This window comes from Ochotona curzoniae, unplaced genomic scaffold, assembly GCF_017591425.1.
Source record: "Ochotona curzoniae isolate NIBS_2020 unplaced genomic scaffold, NIBS_Ocur_1.0 contig_2404, whole genome shotgun sequence".
In the NCBI taxonomy this organism is placed as follows: Eukaryota; Metazoa; Chordata; class Mammalia; order Lagomorpha; family Ochotonidae; genus Ochotona; species Ochotona curzoniae.
Genome location: NW_024465451.1, coordinates 5,475,856 through 5,493,398, shown reverse-complemented (window position 1 = coordinate 5,493,398; position 17,543 = coordinate 5,475,856). Strand labels below are relative to the sequence as shown.

The following is a 17,543-nucleotide window of genomic DNA, read 5'->3' as shown; positions in this document are numbered from 1 at the left end:
CCGTGCCTGCAATAATTGGCATATGACTGTTTAAGAAGAACTATATTATGGTAATAATACAGAGGAACTCCATGGGGGAGAGGAGATTTAGGGAAGAATTAAATGAAATCCCAGGGCCTGTGAAACTATATCATAAAATGATAATAATAAAAAAAAAAGTTAAAAAAAAAACTGGTACACCTACTCCAGGGAATATAACACAGCCACATAAAGGAATGAAATTCTACCATTTACAGCAAAATGGTCCCAACTGGGAACCATTATGCTCAGTTAAAAGAACTATTGCCAGATCTCGGTCAATGATTTTATCACCACCTAGGGAGGACACAAGTAGCACTCCGAACAAGGCTAGCCGGATAAAAGCAATCTGATCAGGAAAAGCTATCCCACGAATGATAATTGCAAAGGGGAGTCGGGGTCAAGCTGTTTGACACAGGGACAAACCTATCAGGAGGGAACTGAAATAGAATTAACGAAGCAACAACTTGATTTACAAATATAAAAAAGGCTCCAGCATGTAACAATGAACAGGACAGAGGAAACAGTTGGAAAAAAGAGAAGAAAAAGAGCTCTATGGGCAAAAAAAGTTAAAAGACAAACCAAGCAGAATGAGTTCCACAATAGGTGGGGACAGTTAAAGCAAAAGGGTTTTTAAAAATCATAGTTGAGGGCCAGAGGCGTGGCCTAGAGGCTAAAGTCCTCGCCTTGAACACGCCCGGGATCCCTTATGGGTGCCGCTTCTAATCCCAGCAGCTCCACTTCCCATCCAGCTCCCTGCTTGTGGTCTGGGAAAGCAGTCGAGGATAGCCCAAAGCCTTGGAACCCTGCACCTGTGTGGGATACCCGGAAAAAGTTCCTGGTTCCCAGCTTCGGATCGGCGCAAGTACCGGCCATTGCAGTCACTTGGGGAGTGAATCATCAGGCGGAAGATCTTCCTCTCTGTCTGTCCTCCTCTCTGTATATCTGACTTTGTAATAAAAAAAAAAAAATCTTCAAAAAAAATCATAGTTGATACAGTCTCAACAGGGTTAGTTAGCAATCATAAGTGGATAATAAGAAAAATATTCAGGATTTTTTTTTAAAGATTTTTCTTGGAAAGTCAGATTTACAGAAAGAAGATAGAGAAAGATCTTCCATCCACTGGTTCACTCCCCAAGTAGCCACAACAGCCACAGCTAAGCCTATTTGAAGCCAGGAGCATCTTCTGGGTCTCCCACACAGGTGCAGGTTCCCAAGATTTGCCCATCTTCTATTGCTTTTCAGGACACAAGAAGGGAACTGGATGCGAAGTGGAGCAGCCAGGATATGAACCAACTCAGGTTTCTAACTTGGGGGACTAGTAGCCAAAAAGTAGAGAAAATATGAAGAAAAACTAGTTAAGACAGAGAGGATCCTGTTTGAGAAAGCAACTGGTAATGGAACACAAAACAAGGGTTCAGTTTTAAGCATAGTGAATTTACAAAATCATGAAACAGCAAGACAACTGAAAGTGTAGTCTGGAAATAAAGATTTTGAGTCTCAAAAGAGAAGCAAAAAAGTGAAAAGAAAATTACCCAATGTATTTAATGGATAGCTGGCAAAATTACTAATATAGAAGAGATTTCCCAGGAAAAGCACAGGCTTAGGGAATAACACCAGTTTTGTAAAAGGGATCAAAAATGAATTGCAGAAGCAATTCATGGGAACCATTAACAGCCATATTAAAAAGGAAGGAGTCTTGGGGCTAGCAGTGGCATAGCAAATATTAAACATCATTCAATCAGCATGTTCTAACAAGAATTATGGAAAGATGAAGGGGCTATACGTTGATCACATTTAAACAGTTACAGGTGAGCAGTAAAATGTGTTCATTATATTGCATTTTATACAACTCAGTTCTTCCTAAGCAATCAGAACATTAACAAATACTTAAACCCTCTCATAAATTCACAAAATTGTTTTTCCTTGAGAAATTACAAAAACTAACTTAGCACACAACATCTTTATTTTTAAATAATTAGCACATGACATCTTCCCATTACCTGGAACAATTTAATCACATTAAGAAAAAGACAAGACCCAGCACCATAACCTAGTGGCTAAAGTGCTTGCTTTGCACATGCTAGGATCCCATATGGACCCCAGTAAGTAACCTGGCTGCCCTGCTCCTTGCTTGTGGCCTGAGAAAGCAGTTGAGGACAGCCCAAAGCCTCGGGACCCTGCACCCACATGCAAGACCTGGAAGAGCTCCAGGCTCTAGGCTTCAGATCATCTCAGCTCTAGCTAGTGCAGTCGCCTGGGGATTGAATCATTGGATGGAAGATCTTATTCTCTGTATCTCCTTTTCTCTATAAATCTGGCTTTCCAACAGAAATAAATAAAACTTTAAAAAAAAATACCAATTAGAAAATTTTGATCAAAACTGCATTGTTATTTCTGATGTTAGCACCTTCAGGACATTCTTTCCCCATCAGGGTTTCTGGGACAAAATCAGGGGATCGTCTGTGTCCTGGTGCTGATGTGATCTTGTGGCAAGGAGCAGAGCAACATTCCCGCCTCCCTGAAGTCAAGAGGGAGAGAAGAGTTTTTCCCTATCCCTTCCCTTCCTGCCCACAGACCTGCAAAGGTCTACATAACATTTGAAAGTAAATAAATTGTTTAGAAAAGATCAAAACTTTGTGCCAATTGTTTATTAACTCAAAAGCTTCAATTTACAGGATGAACTTCAGTTTCATGTCAGTTCTTTGATGTTAATGCTTAGTTCTTTGAATTTCACAGGTGGGTTCCTTCTTTTATAAAAACTGTATTTTACTTTTAAATCAACATTACAGAGACAGGGGTTAAGACAAAAAGATCTTCTATCCACTGGATCACTCCCCGGATGGTTTTAACAGCCAAAACTGGGTCAGTCCAAAGGTGGGAGACAGAAGCTTCTTCTGGATCTCCAGTCAGGTCGGGGTAATCTTTGGTGAGGTTTCTTTGGGGAACGCCCCAAGAGGATCGCTGGACTCAGAACTCTAACCACGGGGAAAATTACAGGACATGTGGTCTGAGCGTGGAGTGCATGTGTCAGAATTGGGTCTCCACATCTGCTGAGCCCTGTACAGTGGACGGCATTCCAAGATGAACATGAAAGACGTGAAAACCAGTTCATTGTTGACTGCAGGGGACATCTAGTACCATGGAGGGCAGAACAAATTGGACAACTGGAGACCTGGAGGAGGTTCTAAGCTCCTGGCTTTGAATCGGCACAGCATCGGCCGTTGCACTCACTTGGGGAGTGAATCATCGGATGAAAGATCTTCCTCTTTGTCTCTCCTCCTCTATGTATAGCTGACTTTCCAATAAAAATAAAATAAATCTTTTTTTAAAAAGAGAGATTTACAGAAGAAAGGAAACACAGAGAAAATGATCTTCCATCCACTGGTTCACTCTCCAAGTGAGCAGCAGGAGGTAAGTGATCTGAAACCACGACCAGGAGCTTTTTTCGGGTCTCCCACGCAGGTACAAGGTACCAAGGGTTTGGGTCACCCTCCACTACTTTCCTAGGCCATTAAGCATGGAGCTGGATGGAAACTGGAGCAGCTGGGATACAACCAGTGCCCACATGGGATCCTGGTGCTTGAAGCTAGAGGTTTAGCCAATTGAGCCATTTTGCACCAGGCCAACTTATGAATAATTTAACCAAGAAGGCATGAGACTTTTGGAAGACTTGTACAAAATACTACTGAAAGAAGCTGAAAACTAAGATAAGTAAAAAGACATCCCATGTTCATGGATTGAAAGATAATATTAACAAGAAAATACTTCCCTTGATTTACAAATTCAGTCTCCATTAAAATCTTAGCAGGCTTTTTTTTTTTCCAGAAATCCATGGGAAAAAAGTCTTTCATTTAGAATTTCAATTTACCCCAAATAGACAAAACAAACTTGAAAAAGAAATCAAAGTTAGAGAACTCACACATCCCAATTCAACTCTACCACCAAATAAATATATCAAAATGGCATGACGCAATAAGGCATACAGACCAATGTAGATAAGTAAGAGTACAATAACAAATGCTTATATTTGTAGTTGTTAACAACTAAATTTGTACACTACATTATAAAATTTCTATGTTCAAACCGTAACCTCCAATTGCATGCTATTTGGAAATGAGGTTATTTGGAGACAGAGCTAGACACGATATAAAGACAAAGCTCTCATGACAGGATTAATGTTCTTGTAAGAGATGCACCAGACTTTACACACACTGAGAAGTCATGGAAACAAAGCAGACAGCCACCTACAAACCAAGAGAAGATGTTTGCAAATGAAAACTGTCTTGTAGAAACCTTGATCTTAGATTCCCCAACCTCTAGAACTAAGAGAAATAAACTTGTTTAACCCACTCAACCTGCGGTAATTTGTTAGACAGCCAACCTGAATAACTGTACAATGGTAAACTGACCTTCAATAAAGATGTCAAGATCATTCAAAGAGAAAAGAAAACTCAACAAAAGGTACAGGGAAAATAGGATATTCACATACAAAAAAATGTAACTGGGGCCAGAATTGTGGTTAGGTGGCTGAAACCTATACCTGTAACACCAGCATCCTATATTGATTCTGGTTCAAGTCCTGGTTGCTCCACTTCTGACCCAAATCCCCAATATTCCTTAGTGCTTGAGATCCTGCATCCGGGCCCAGCGCGTTAGCATAGTGGCTAAAGTCCTTGCCATGAACACGCCGGGATCCCATGTGGGTGCCAGTTCTAATCCCAGCAGCTCCACTTCCCATCCAGCTCCCTGCTTGTGGCCTGGGAAAGCAGTCAAGGATGGCCCAAAGCCTTGGGACCCTGCACCTGTGTGAGACACCTGGAAGAGCTCCTGGCTCCTGGCTTTGGATCAGCTCAGCTCCAGCCGTTGTGGCTGCTTGGAGAGTGAACCATCGGACGGAAGATCTTCCTCTGTCTCTCCTCCTTTCTGTATGTCTGCTTTCCAATAAAAATAAATAAATTTGAAAAAAAAAAAAGAGGGATCCTGCATCCATTTGGAAGACCTGAAAGAAGCTCCTTGAACTTAACATCAGCCTGCCCCAGCCAATTTGGCCATTTGGGGAGCAGATGAGAGACCTCTCTCACTAATGCTGCCTTTCAAATAAATAAATCATTAAAACTAAAATCATAACAACAACAATAATAATAATAATGGAACTGGACTCCTACTTTGTACTATATACAAAAATTAACTCTGGAGCAATCAAATAACTAAATTAGAATATTGAATCATAAAACTCCTAGAAAAAAAGATTAAAATCTAAAATCTACAGTATCTTGGATTTGACAATAATTTTTTACATTTTACTTATTTGAAGAACAGAGATCTTCCATCCTCTGGTTCTCCTCCAGCTGGCCACAACGACTGAGGCCACACCCAAAAGCCTCGGCCCAGTCCCAACCTTGTGGCCATCTGGGAAGTGATTTGGCAGGTGAAAAGAACACACACACTCTTTCTCTTTCTGTGTAACACTTTCAAATACATAAGTCATTAAAAATAGTAATTGCTTAAATATGCCATCAAAAAATCACAAGATACAAAACTAACAAAATTTTAATTCACTAAAATTTAAACTTTCATACATCAAAAGACACTATTACAAGAACGAAGCATCAACTCACTGAATGGGAGAAAACATTTGCAAACTATATGATGGGCTGGGAATAGACCCAGTTGGGGAGCTATGAAATTATACCCTTGCTGGGTTGAGGTTCCCACTGGTAGTTTTGGGGGCAATAGTGGGAGCTGAGTTCTGGTCTGGATATGGCTGCAGTATCCCTTGGAACAAGTGTTAACTGGGGCTGGATGCACCCAACCAACCAGGCTAGACTCCAGTACCATCTGGGGCTCCGGAGAACCTGGGTAAATGTAGGACAGAAAAGGCTAGGTCTCTGTGTGAGCCATGTCTGGGTATGGACGAGCCTTGGCTGGGCTGAAACATTCAACAGTTAGAACAGCAATGGATTGAAGGCCAGCAAGGAAAGGCCACTGTTACTGCCAGGACAGGAGGTGGACTAAGTAGGGCTGGCCTATAGGGAGAAGTTCTGATGAAGGAACCTGGGCAACTCTTCTGGCAGGACATAGTCCCTGCAGGTGAGCACAAGAACCATGATAAGGAGCAACCCAGACCAGGCAAGAGAAAGATACCCACCAGCATATATTTAGCATAGGTCAGAGGAAGACCAGGCTGAACCAGTTCACATCACCTGCTGGTGAATCTGAACACCAGAATAGAGTGTGGATCGGGCCAGGTTTGGTCGCGACACAAACCAGTGTACTTTATGGAATGCCAAGGTGAGGTGAGCCATACCAGATGTGGCCACAGTGGCCAACCAGCACATGTGAGAACCAAGGAGGGAGGAAGCAAAGCCGGTAGGGGAAATGTGGACTCTTCTGCTGGACAGCCACTCCCCCTGAAGAGTGTGACTTGGGATGGGGGTAGATCAGGCAAGGCTATAATACCTGTGGGCCTCATGTGAGCTAAATCAGGGAAAAGCCAGGATGGGTTGACTGTTCCGACTGGTGCAAGCATAAATTAGAGTGGGTGAGGGTTGGCTAGGCTTTGCCACAGCATCAGCTGGCAGAGGCTGGCATGGGGGTTAATTCTATCAAGTTAAACTGCAGAACCACCTAGAGAGTGCATGCATAATCTTGGAGTGGGAGTGACCCAGTAGGGAAACAGTGGGCTCCTCCCTCTTCGGTTACCACTTCCACTGGACAGCATGAAAACCAGGCTTGGGGCAGGAGTGACTAGACAGAAAGGCACCTACGAGTATGTGTGTGGGCTGGAAAGTAGGGCTGGTTGGGTTGAACTAGGCTTCAATGTACATTGATATGTCCGAGAGCTAAACAGGATGTGGGACAGACTAGATAAGTCTGCAGTACACACTGACAAGCATGGGAACCAGGGCAGGGGACAAGCCCGGTGGTGGTTATGGGGAGTTGCTCTGACTAGGCTGCAATTCCCACTGGTTTGCATGAGGGCCGAATGTGAAGTGGGTAGGATTGGGCTGGAATGCAACACTTATCGGTTTGTGCAGAAGACAGGGCTGGAAACAGAACTGACCCAGCAACTGCAACCACCAGCATATGCATAAGCTGATTGGGGTGAGGGACTGTGCCAGACTAAGTACTGACATTCACACATAAGAATCTGGTCTGGGATCACCTCAGACAAAGTTTCTTTGGGGATCCCTCCAACTGAACTGCTGAAGAAACTATGTCAGCCAGTGGATTTTCAAGAGATTTCATCATGCTTGGAACGGTGAGACTAGCACCAATTCAGAACTGCTGAACTATCAGAACTGTTTGAACAGGACCCTCAGAGCATGCCCCACATCGGGGACATGGGATGGGTGGGAGGCTGGGTGGGGCTTCTCCCTTTATCTCCCCCTTTATCCCAGATACAAACAACAAAAATGTGGAAACAATGGTCTTACCCACTTTCCTGTAACCCTTGATCCTTTGTGCCCTAATCAACTATATAAAATTATCAAAATTAAAAAAAAATGTATTACAAAAAAAGCTACAGCTAACATTAAAAAAAAAAAGGAATTTCTGATACGTGCTACAACTGAACGAACCTTAAAAATATGATAAGTAAAATAAATCAAGAACCTAAGGGCAAATATTATCTAATTTCATTTATATGAAATATCTACAAAAAGCAACTCCATAGGAAGTAAGTTTACAAAAAATAGGGGGTAGAGAAACATATGAGACATATGCTTTGAGCAGTTCTGTGCCGGAGGCAGAGAGACTGTAGAGACAGCTGCACAAGTTTGGGCAAGTACTTAGTGTCACTGAACTACACAACTAAAATTGTTTTTCTTCTGTACATTTTTCTTTATTTTGCAACAAATTATGATCAAATATAATCATGAGCTATACAGCTAAACATGATATAGGTACAGTGTGGTATAGCTGAATCAAGTTAACATGTCCATTACCTTAAACATTTTTCATCCTAACTGCAACTTCTCTACCTTTTTGGTCAACATCTCCCAGTTTCCTCTACCAGCCCACCTCTAGTAACTAATAATCTAGTCTCTTTCAAGAACCTAAGATTCCAAATATAATTAAAAAAAAAAAAAAAAAGATGCAGTTTCTATCTTTCAGTGACTGGCTGGTCCAGAATCTAATCTTGTAATAATTTTCTTTGCAGATATAACATCACCCTGGATTAAGCAGGCCCTAAATCTAAAGGAGACGGTGCTTAGGAGACAGAAAGGCAAAGAGAGAAGGCCAAAGGACAAAGACTGGAATAATGCCACCACAAAACAAGGAACAGCGGAGGCAACAAAGGTTGAAAACGATTTCGCCCTAAAGATTAATGAAAGAAATGCAACCTTAGCTTTGCACTTATCTTCCAAAACTTTTAAACAATAAATGTCTGTAGTTTCAAGCCACTAACTTTGTGATAATTTGCTGCAGCAAACTGAGGAAATCAATACAGATGTTCTTAAATGTAAGTGGAGAACTGCTGTAACAAATACCTAAAAGTGTGGAACTAGCTGAGTACAATGGCTAAATCCTCACCTTGCAAGCACCAGGATATACAGACACCAATTTGTGTCCCAACTGCTCCATTTCCCATCCAGCTCCCTGCCTGCAGCCTGGGAAAGCAGTGCAGGACAGCCCAAAGCCTTGGGACGCTGAACCCATGTGGGAGACCCAGAAGATCTTGGCTCCTGGTTCAGACCAGCTCAGCTCTGACCATTGTGACCATTTGGAGAGTGAATCAACAGACAGAAGATTTTTCTATCTCTCTGTCAATCTGATCTGCCTATACAATAAATCTTTAAAAAAAAAAAAAGAAAGAAAGAAAAAGAACTGAGCTAGAAGAGTTTTCAGAAGCATGTTTTTAAAAAAATGATAAGACTGCCTTCAGAAGCAGCAGGTGCTAGAAATATGGATTTCTGGTAAGAATTTAAAAAGATTGTAACAAATAAAAGGAGGCATTCACTGTCTCAAAAAACACATGTTAATGTCAACATTCTGATTAAATATTTAGTTGGGGGTCTCAGAAAGCGTATGTGACTGTTAACTGGAAGAAAAGTAATCACTGTTATAATGTGAAGGAAACAGTGGAATTTTGTCCCCATGTTGATCAGAAAATGGAAAACTTAAAGCAGTGAGCCTGGATTTAACCTAGATTTCCAAGCAAAATGTTGAAGGTGCAAGCTTGATTTCTCCTTGCTGCTTATAGCAAAATGCAAAAGAGAAACTGAACAATGCACCGCTACACAGAAATAGCTCTTTAATTATCTGGGAGGTTCTCAGATTGTCCAAAGTAAAAACATCGCTGTTAATAAATTTACTACTGGGCCCAGAGGCGTGGCCTAGCGGCTGAAGTCTTCACCTTGAACACGCCTGGGATCCCATATGGGCGTAGGTCCTAATCCAGTGTCCCGGCAGCCCCACTTCCCATTCACCTCACTGCTTCTGGCCTAGGAAGCAGTCCAGGACAGCCCAAGGATTTGGGATTCTGTGCCTGCATGGGAGACCTTTAAGAGGCTCCTAGCTTGGGATTGGCTCAGCTCCAGCCATAGCGGCCACTTGGGGATGAATCATCTGAGGGAAGAGCTTCCTCTCTGTTTCTCCTCCTGTCTGTATAGCTGACTTTCCAATACAAACAAATAAACCTTTTTTAAAAAATTCTTCCTTTCCAATAAAAATAAATCCCATGGGTTGAGCAGCTGATCTGAAACATGGCCTGGGAATCAGGATAATTAAAGTTTCAGCCCAAGTTGAAAACAATTATTCTATATTTAACTACTAATATGTGGGACAAAGGCAGTGTCAAGAAGCATGGATTCAAACAGTGCAGTCTAGAATGCAGGAGATTCTACTGGATGAATGACCTATTTTCTTATGATTTATTTCTTTTTATTGCAAAGTCAGATATATAGAATGAAGGAGATAGAGGAAAAAGATCTTCTGTCTGATGATTCACTCCCCAAGAGGCCGCAACAGCTGGAGCTGCACCGATCAGGAGCCAGGAGCCTCTTCCAGGTCTCCCACACGGGTGCAGGGTCCCAAGGCCATGGGACGTCCTCAACTGTTTTCCCAGGCCAAGCAGGGAGCTGGATGGGAAGCAGGGCTTCTGGGGTTAGAACCAGTGTCCATATGGGATCCCAGTGCATGCAAGGTGCACTAGACTATAGCGCTAGGCCCAGTGAATGACCTATTTTTTAAGCAAATTCAAAGCAGAGGGAAAATCAAGAGAGAGGATAGGTCAGGAAGAACGATGCCTGGGTAAAGGAAGATGATGCTAAGGCAAAGAAAAACTTAAGAGGCAAATCAACTAAATGATTTTCAGGGCCTTCAAAAAATTCAGAAAAGTATCATTAACAAAACATAGATGTATTTCCAAAATCTTTTCCACCAAAATAAAAATGTCTTTCAAATCCAATTTCCACACTTTTCTGCATTGCCTTTCAATGTATAAAGCCTGGGTGGAAAGTGATTTAAACACCAAATACAAAATGACTTTTTTTTAAAGATTTATTTATTTTTATTGGAAAAGCAGATATACAGATAGGAGAGACAGAGAGGAAGATTGTCCATCTGATGGTTCACTCCCCAAGTGACTGCAATGGCCGGAGCTGAGATGATCAGAAGCCAGGAGTCATGAGCTCTTCCGGGTCTCCCACACGGGTGCAGGGTCCCAAGGCTTTGGGCCATCCTCGACTGCTTTCCCAGGCCACAAGCAGGGAGCTGCATGGGAAGCGAGACCACTGGGATTAAACCTGGCGCCCAATATGGAATCTTAGCATGTCCAAGGCAAGGATTTTAGCTGCTGGACTACAAGACTAGCACCACCAGACACTGATGTTATTTAAACAGAGAGAGAAAGAGAAAGAGAATGATGGAAGGGAAGCACAAATGCATGTGAGAGCTTCGTAGACCACAATGGTAAAATGGCAGAAATTGCTTAATGCTTTCTTTAGTTGTCACAATTAGGTAATAGGAACATGGGATTTATTATATCCACATTTGCACTTGATATGGAATTATAAAATATAATTTTATTCTTTTGGTTTCAAATGTACATATTTGTGTCTACAAAAAAAATTAAAAAGCTAAATGTGTCAGAAATGTTGGGAAAGGCCTTGTGCAGTTGCCTAGCAGCTGAAGTCCTCACCTTGCAAGCGCCAGGATACTTTATGGGTGCCAGTTCTAACTCCAACAGGTCCACTTCCCATCCAGCTCTCTGCTTGTGGCCTGGGAAAGTAGTCGAGGATGGCCCAAAGCCTTGGGACCCTACACCCGAGTGGGAGACCTGGAAGAGGCTCCGGACTTTGGATCAGCTCAGTTCTGGCCGTTGCAGAGACCTGGAGGAGGTTCTTGGCTCCTGGCTTCAGGATCAGCTCAACTCCATCCGTTGCAGCCACTTGGGGAATGATTGAACAGACGGAAGATTTTCCTCTCTGTCTCTCCTCCTCCAGTATATCTCACTTTACAATAAAAAGAAATAAATCTTAAAAAAAAAGACAGACACACTATATCATACAGCGACTATAAAATGCCCACATCCACTATGTCAATCAGTGGATTTTTCAACAACCTCATAGTGCTTGGAGTGGCAAGACTGGCAGCGATTCATAACTGTTGAAACATCAAAACCACTTGAGCAAGAACCTCAGAGCATGCCCTACATCCGAGACCTGGGGAGGCTGGGAGTCTGGGTGGGTCTTCTCCCTTAATATCCCCCTTTAAACATGAAGAAAACAATACGGAAAACATACTAGTATTATCCTCTTTCCTGTAGCCCTTGAACGTTCTTACCCTAATTAACTATGTAAAGATTGTCAAAATATAATAAAATCTTGATGGCAGTAAACAAAATATAAATAAAATAAAATAAAATGCCCTCATCCTAACTTATAGGTTGAATCACCTGAAAATGCTGTTTTATATTAAACTCAACAGTTAAATATTAGTAATGACTAAATCCTATTCTATATCTTCCTTTCCCTTCTCTTTACTGAAACAATTTGAGTTATACAGTTAATTCATGATAAAGTAAATTTATTGCAGGGTTAACAAAAATAATCTTGGAGTCAGCACTGCAGCACAATCTGTAAAGACACTGGCTCTGGCGCCATCATCTCATATGGGCTCTAGTGGGAGTTTCAGCTACCCCACTGCCAATCCAGCTCCCTGCCAATGCATCAGGAAAAGCAGTGGAGGAAGACCAAGTGCTTGGGCCCCTGCACCCACATGGGAGGCCCAGAAGAAAATCCTGGCTCCTGGCTTCAGCCTGGCCCAGGCCCGGCTGTTGCGGCCACCAGGGAGTGAACCAGGAGATGGAAGATCTTTGTCTCCCTCCCACACTTCTCTGTAAGTCAGTCTTTCAAATACATAAATAAATCTTAACCAAGAAAGGGTCTTCTTTACACAGTGATTGGTCATCTAATACAGAATTCAAAAAGCCTACTAAAAATTTATACAAATTGCGATTTTACCAACTTTTACTTTGTTTACTTAAGAAAATTATTTGTCTTTCCAAAGGAACACAATTACTTTTGAAAATAAATTGTGAAAAATACTTAGTGTGCATTTTCTTAACAGCTATGTGAAATGCTTTCAACTGATTTCAAAAAAATGTTTCTTAGGAAAAGTTGATTTGATCCTTCTTGATAAATAATTTATATCAATTTAATTTAGATGTAAGTAACACAATACACATAAATCCAGATTAAAATGTATTTTCTTAAATGATAATAACCATAAATATCTGTACACACGAACACTTTAACTCTATCATGTATTAAATGGTGCAACTTCCAAGCAATACTTGATTCTCGATTAGCCAATTCCATTGTGATCTCCAGTAAATCTCTTAGTTAAAACTGGATCATACCTCATGGAATTAAGGAGAACTGAAATATATATTACATCTGTATTTAGAGTACTAACCAGCAGTTAAGCACCTCTAAACCAAGTATTATCAACATTTACAGATCCGCTCCTAGAGACGAGACAATAAACTGTGAAAAACGACACAGGATTATTGTCTACACCAGGATGGCCTCTTCGATAAGTCTCTATACAGAGAATGTATTCCTAAAGCAGATGCTTTATACTGTCAGACAGAAACTGCAAATATCTTAATGATACATACAATCATGTTAAAAAAAAATGCATTTACAAATAAAAGGTTCATTAAAGAATTAAGAGGGATCAATCTCGTAATTATATTAAAATAAAATCTAAAATGCATCCATAAGCCCATCACATAACAAAAATTAATGCTTTCAAATGTACTTCCTATTTTACAGTTTGTTTTTGCTTACTATCATACTGTACGTTTTCTACTTTGTGAAATGTTGACCCCACTTTTTCTATTTTGCTTTCCAGCTATCCTATCACCTAAATATATCCTCTATAACTTTGTTTATACACACACAAGTACACCCATTGTTCATGCATGTGCAGGGAGAAAAGTCCATTTTTTTTTTTTTTACAAAACTTATCACTCAGATATAGGTTTCCTACTTTTTTTAAAAGCAAAATATTTACCTTCAAAATCTAATACACAGAGTGTTTGAGTTTCTTCTAGAACAGGCAGATAGTAGCATATACATTTGTGAAAGTTATTATTTTTATGTAAAGTTGGAAAAGATAAGAATTTTACATCAAAATATGGCCACCAGATTTGGACTTCATACTTTGTAACACACTGGTTATTTGAAGAACCATACACAAATAATTCACCTATCCATAACAAGCCTACTTAATGAACCTTAAAATGTATGTTAGGAAAAAAAAAATCTTAAAAAATTCAGTAAGAGCATCTTTAAAATAACTTATTCTGTGTGTATGTTTAACACTGGTCTTCATTTACAAGCAGTAAGATAGGAACTGGGTTCTCCTTGCAGTTTCTCCTACATACTCAACTCCATGTTCCCAAATCAGGAAGTGGAATCAGGTTTAGTCTGAATATAATTGAATCAATTGTCTGGATCATACCTAGCACTCGTATTGCCCACACGGGTGAGAGTGAGACACTGAAGACGTTTATGCAGACTTAAAGGTTGCTAATCCATGGTCTTAAAGTGCAGTCCTCTCATTGAGCCACAGTCCAGAATCATCAGGAGACCACAGTCTCAGGATGTAAAGAATGGCATGAGACATTCTACGTCAGACCATAAAATTACAAAGCGAAGTGCCTTGTACCCAAGCCACTGGGTCTCTGTTTTAACAGGTAAATTTAGCAAAAATCAGTAAAACGGTTTTGAGTTCCCATTCCACAGACGCCACAAGTATTAAGAGGATGAAAAAAGGAATAAAAAGACCCCCAACTCTAAAGCAGTTCATAACTTCAAGGACAGGTCATAACACCGTATCACAAGGCCCAGAACAGAACTCATCAACTAATAGCAGTGCTAAACTTTCTCACAGAAAGGTGTGACTCCGAAGGTCAAAGACAATAAGCATCTTAAGCACAATACCATATCAGCAGTGCAACTTCAAATTAAGTAACCCGCTACTATCTAGATCTATGTAGATAAATATAATTGCCTCAAGATAGTCAAATTACTCAAAATGAAATTGCACTGCATAATCACACTAATCTGCTGGATTCACATATGGAATTCACATGGAGCATGACACACACACAAAAACTTGGACTACGTAAAGCAATCCGATCAAACATTCCTATCAATATCCAGTACAAAATAGATTATGGATCTTGAACGTAATCTTCCTTCACAAGGAAGCTGACAAAATAAAAGGGGGAAACTTGGATGGCAGTTATGTATTCTGCATGCTGTTAAAAATATTAAAATTTGCTGTCACTGACATCTTTTAAACATATTACAAGAACATACACAAAAATCTAGTTGAATATATTGCATCAATGCTTTTTAGAAAGCTCTAGAACATCTTATTTACAAGGTAAATGACAACAGCTTTTGATGGATGCAGAGACCTCCCTAAATTAACAGTTATTCTATATATTTTATTTATACATTTGGTAATTTACATATAAATTTATAGCCTATAAATTTATAGTAATTTAGCCTATATTTTAATCTGTAGACAATATACCATATACCTTCACTGAAGCAAAATGTGGATCCATTATAAAACTGATTACAGCTTAAAGAACAACTTAAAAATTTAAAAACACATGTATTCTATACTCAATATTTATACCAAGCAAACTATTTGGACATATCATAAGTTTAAACTGCTCTGTCTAAGACTAATTATTGCAAGAAGAAAATCTAACATTTTGCAAACCTAAATCTACCAACATTAAATTTTAATTGCTGAAAATTCTACATTCAAATGCAGTAAATTCAGAATAATATGCATGATGAAAAGGATGGACAGTTAAAAATGTGATCAAACAAGCATACAGTTAAATGTTAATGGCAAAATCAGGGTGGCTGGGTACACGATGCTCCCTGCAAGTTTTTTCAACTCTGCTGGACAGTTTTAAATACGTTCCTAATAAAGCATTGGAGAAAGAACACTTGATACTTGTTTGTGTTGTTTATAATCAAAGCTTTGAAGGAAGCAGCCATCACAGGTACCACAGTTGTGACAAACCTGAATTCAAATCACAGTTCCAATCTCTTATCTAGCAGTCTGATCCGAAGCAAATGACTTAACCCCTCCGCAGCTACATTTCCTCTTGTGCAAATGGGCTTTTTTGTAGTTCCAGTAAGGTAAAACTTGGCACAAAACACCACAATGCCAGGCACACAGTAGGCCCAGAAAGTTGTCGTATCACTATGACAGTGCCCTTTCTAGGTTAATCGGCAAGAGCCTGCTCAACCAAGATAACTAGTACTAGTAATTTGCCCACCCTGCTGGCTTAACTGGGCTAATTCCCAAAGGAAGATTCCAGATAAGAAACTCGGTGTTTAACTTACTCAAGGGAGGGGAGGGTGAGCAAATCAAGTCTGGAAGAAATATTGCTTAGCACATAGTATTGTTCTCCAGCAAAACAAACGAACAACAACAACAAAAAAAAAATCACTGGGGATTACATTTTAAAAGTCTCAAGACAAACTTTCCACAACTCCTGTGGAGAACTCCTTGCACCTCTGCAGGTTGGTTGGGTACATTCTTGTTATGATCGAACTTGTCACACTCCTCCACGTTCCGAAGCGCGAGTAGGGGCTGAACTAGAATGTGACCTTTAGGGTGGCCCCAAATGCTTCTCCTCCTGCAGGACACGCCGAAGACCCCACGGGTTCCCAGGTAAGAAGAGGAGTACCACCTCCACTTGGCTCATGAGGGGGAGGGGAAAGGCGGCAGGAAAGGAAATTCACACTGGTGTTAACAGCCCTACGGGGACCGCTGCAGAGACCACCCCCTCCAAGACTTGTTCCCGCCGCCACCAACCCCCAACCCCCCACCTGACCTCTCGCCGTCTAAACTTCCATGGAAGTAAGGATGTGCTCGAGAGCCTGACACCTTCCCTTCCCGGGTCCGAGACAGCCCGAGCCCGGGGGGCTGCAAGGTGTTGGAGGGGGCGGAGGGGGAGGGGGACACGAACCACAGCCCCCGCCCCTCCCCCTCCCGGCCAGCAGCAAATCTTTGTCCCACCTGCCGAGGGGTGTGTGTGGCGGGGAGGACCAGTGGCCAGCGCGCTCCCGAACCCCAGCTTGCCTCAGACCTGCCCGCAACCTCTCCTCCTCAGCCGGGGCCTCGACGACCCCCTCCACGCGCCCCGCAGCTGGCTCCTTCCCAGCCTCGGCCCCGCTCCCGGGCCGCGCCCCGCCCCCCCGCCGCCCGACTTCTTGCCTCACCTCACCTACCCTCTTTCGGGGGCCGGACTCCACCTCTCTCTCCGCCATGTTGGGCCCCGCTTGGAACCGCAGCGGCTCCCGGCGCGGTGGCGGCGGCACCTCTCGGGCCCCCGGCCCCCGCCCACACTGCAGGCACGGCCGCCTCGCGGCAGCGGCTTCCCGGGACCCGGGCGGGCCTGGCGCGGAGAGCGGGAGGGGGCGGATGCCGCGCGCGGGGCCGCCGGTCTCGAGCTCCCACGGGTGCGCGTGTGGGCAGTAGGGCCTGCCCGGGCACGGGGGGGCCGGGACTCGGGGGGTTAATGGCCTCCAAGGGGCCCCGTAAGTAGGATTATTTTCTCTCAGAGAAATTCCTCCGCCTGCGGTTTCTTAAAGGGATCACCAAATCAGCCCCTTGCGCGCGCCCCTGATGCGCAGGCGCACCTTAAGCCCCTCCTCCCTTTCCCACCAAGCCCCCGGTCCTGAGCGTGCGCGGTGAGTGGCCCAGGGTAGGCCAAATCCTGCAAGTCTCTTGGCTGCCAGCAGCTGCTCCCACCACTCAACTATGGCCGCTCCCTTAAAGGGGCCATGACGAAGTGATGGAGGAGGAATGGAAAAAAAAAAAAAAAAAAAACAATGGGAGAACAAATTGGACAGTTGGGTGAAATGTCAGTGAGGGGGCCGCATCACCTTCTTACACCTGACCACAGAGGTTCTGTAGAAAAGAGAATAATGTTGAGCCAAAGTTATCCATGGACTCACCTAAAGTGAAGA

At 42.3% G+C, this 17,543-nt stretch overlaps 1 protein-coding gene across 2 annotated transcripts in view; it reads right to left on the bottom strand.

Moving 5' to 3' along the window:
• ZMYM4 (zinc finger MYM-type containing 4) overlaps positions 1–17,178 on the bottom strand; it is a 132,418-nt gene extending 115,240 nt beyond the window's left edge. Inside the window, exon 1 of one of the 2 annotated variants that reach the window (XM_040974189.1) lies at positions 16,794–17,178. In XM_040974189.1, the coding sequence (XP_040830123.1) occupies positions 16,794–16,841 (48 nt within the window). In that variant the 5' untranslated portion in view covers positions 16,842–17,178. The remainder of the gene's footprint in view (positions 1–16,793) is intronic. The other variant, XM_040974190.1, reaches the window with a different exon arrangement.
• Positions 17,179–17,543: the final 365 nt, after the last annotated feature.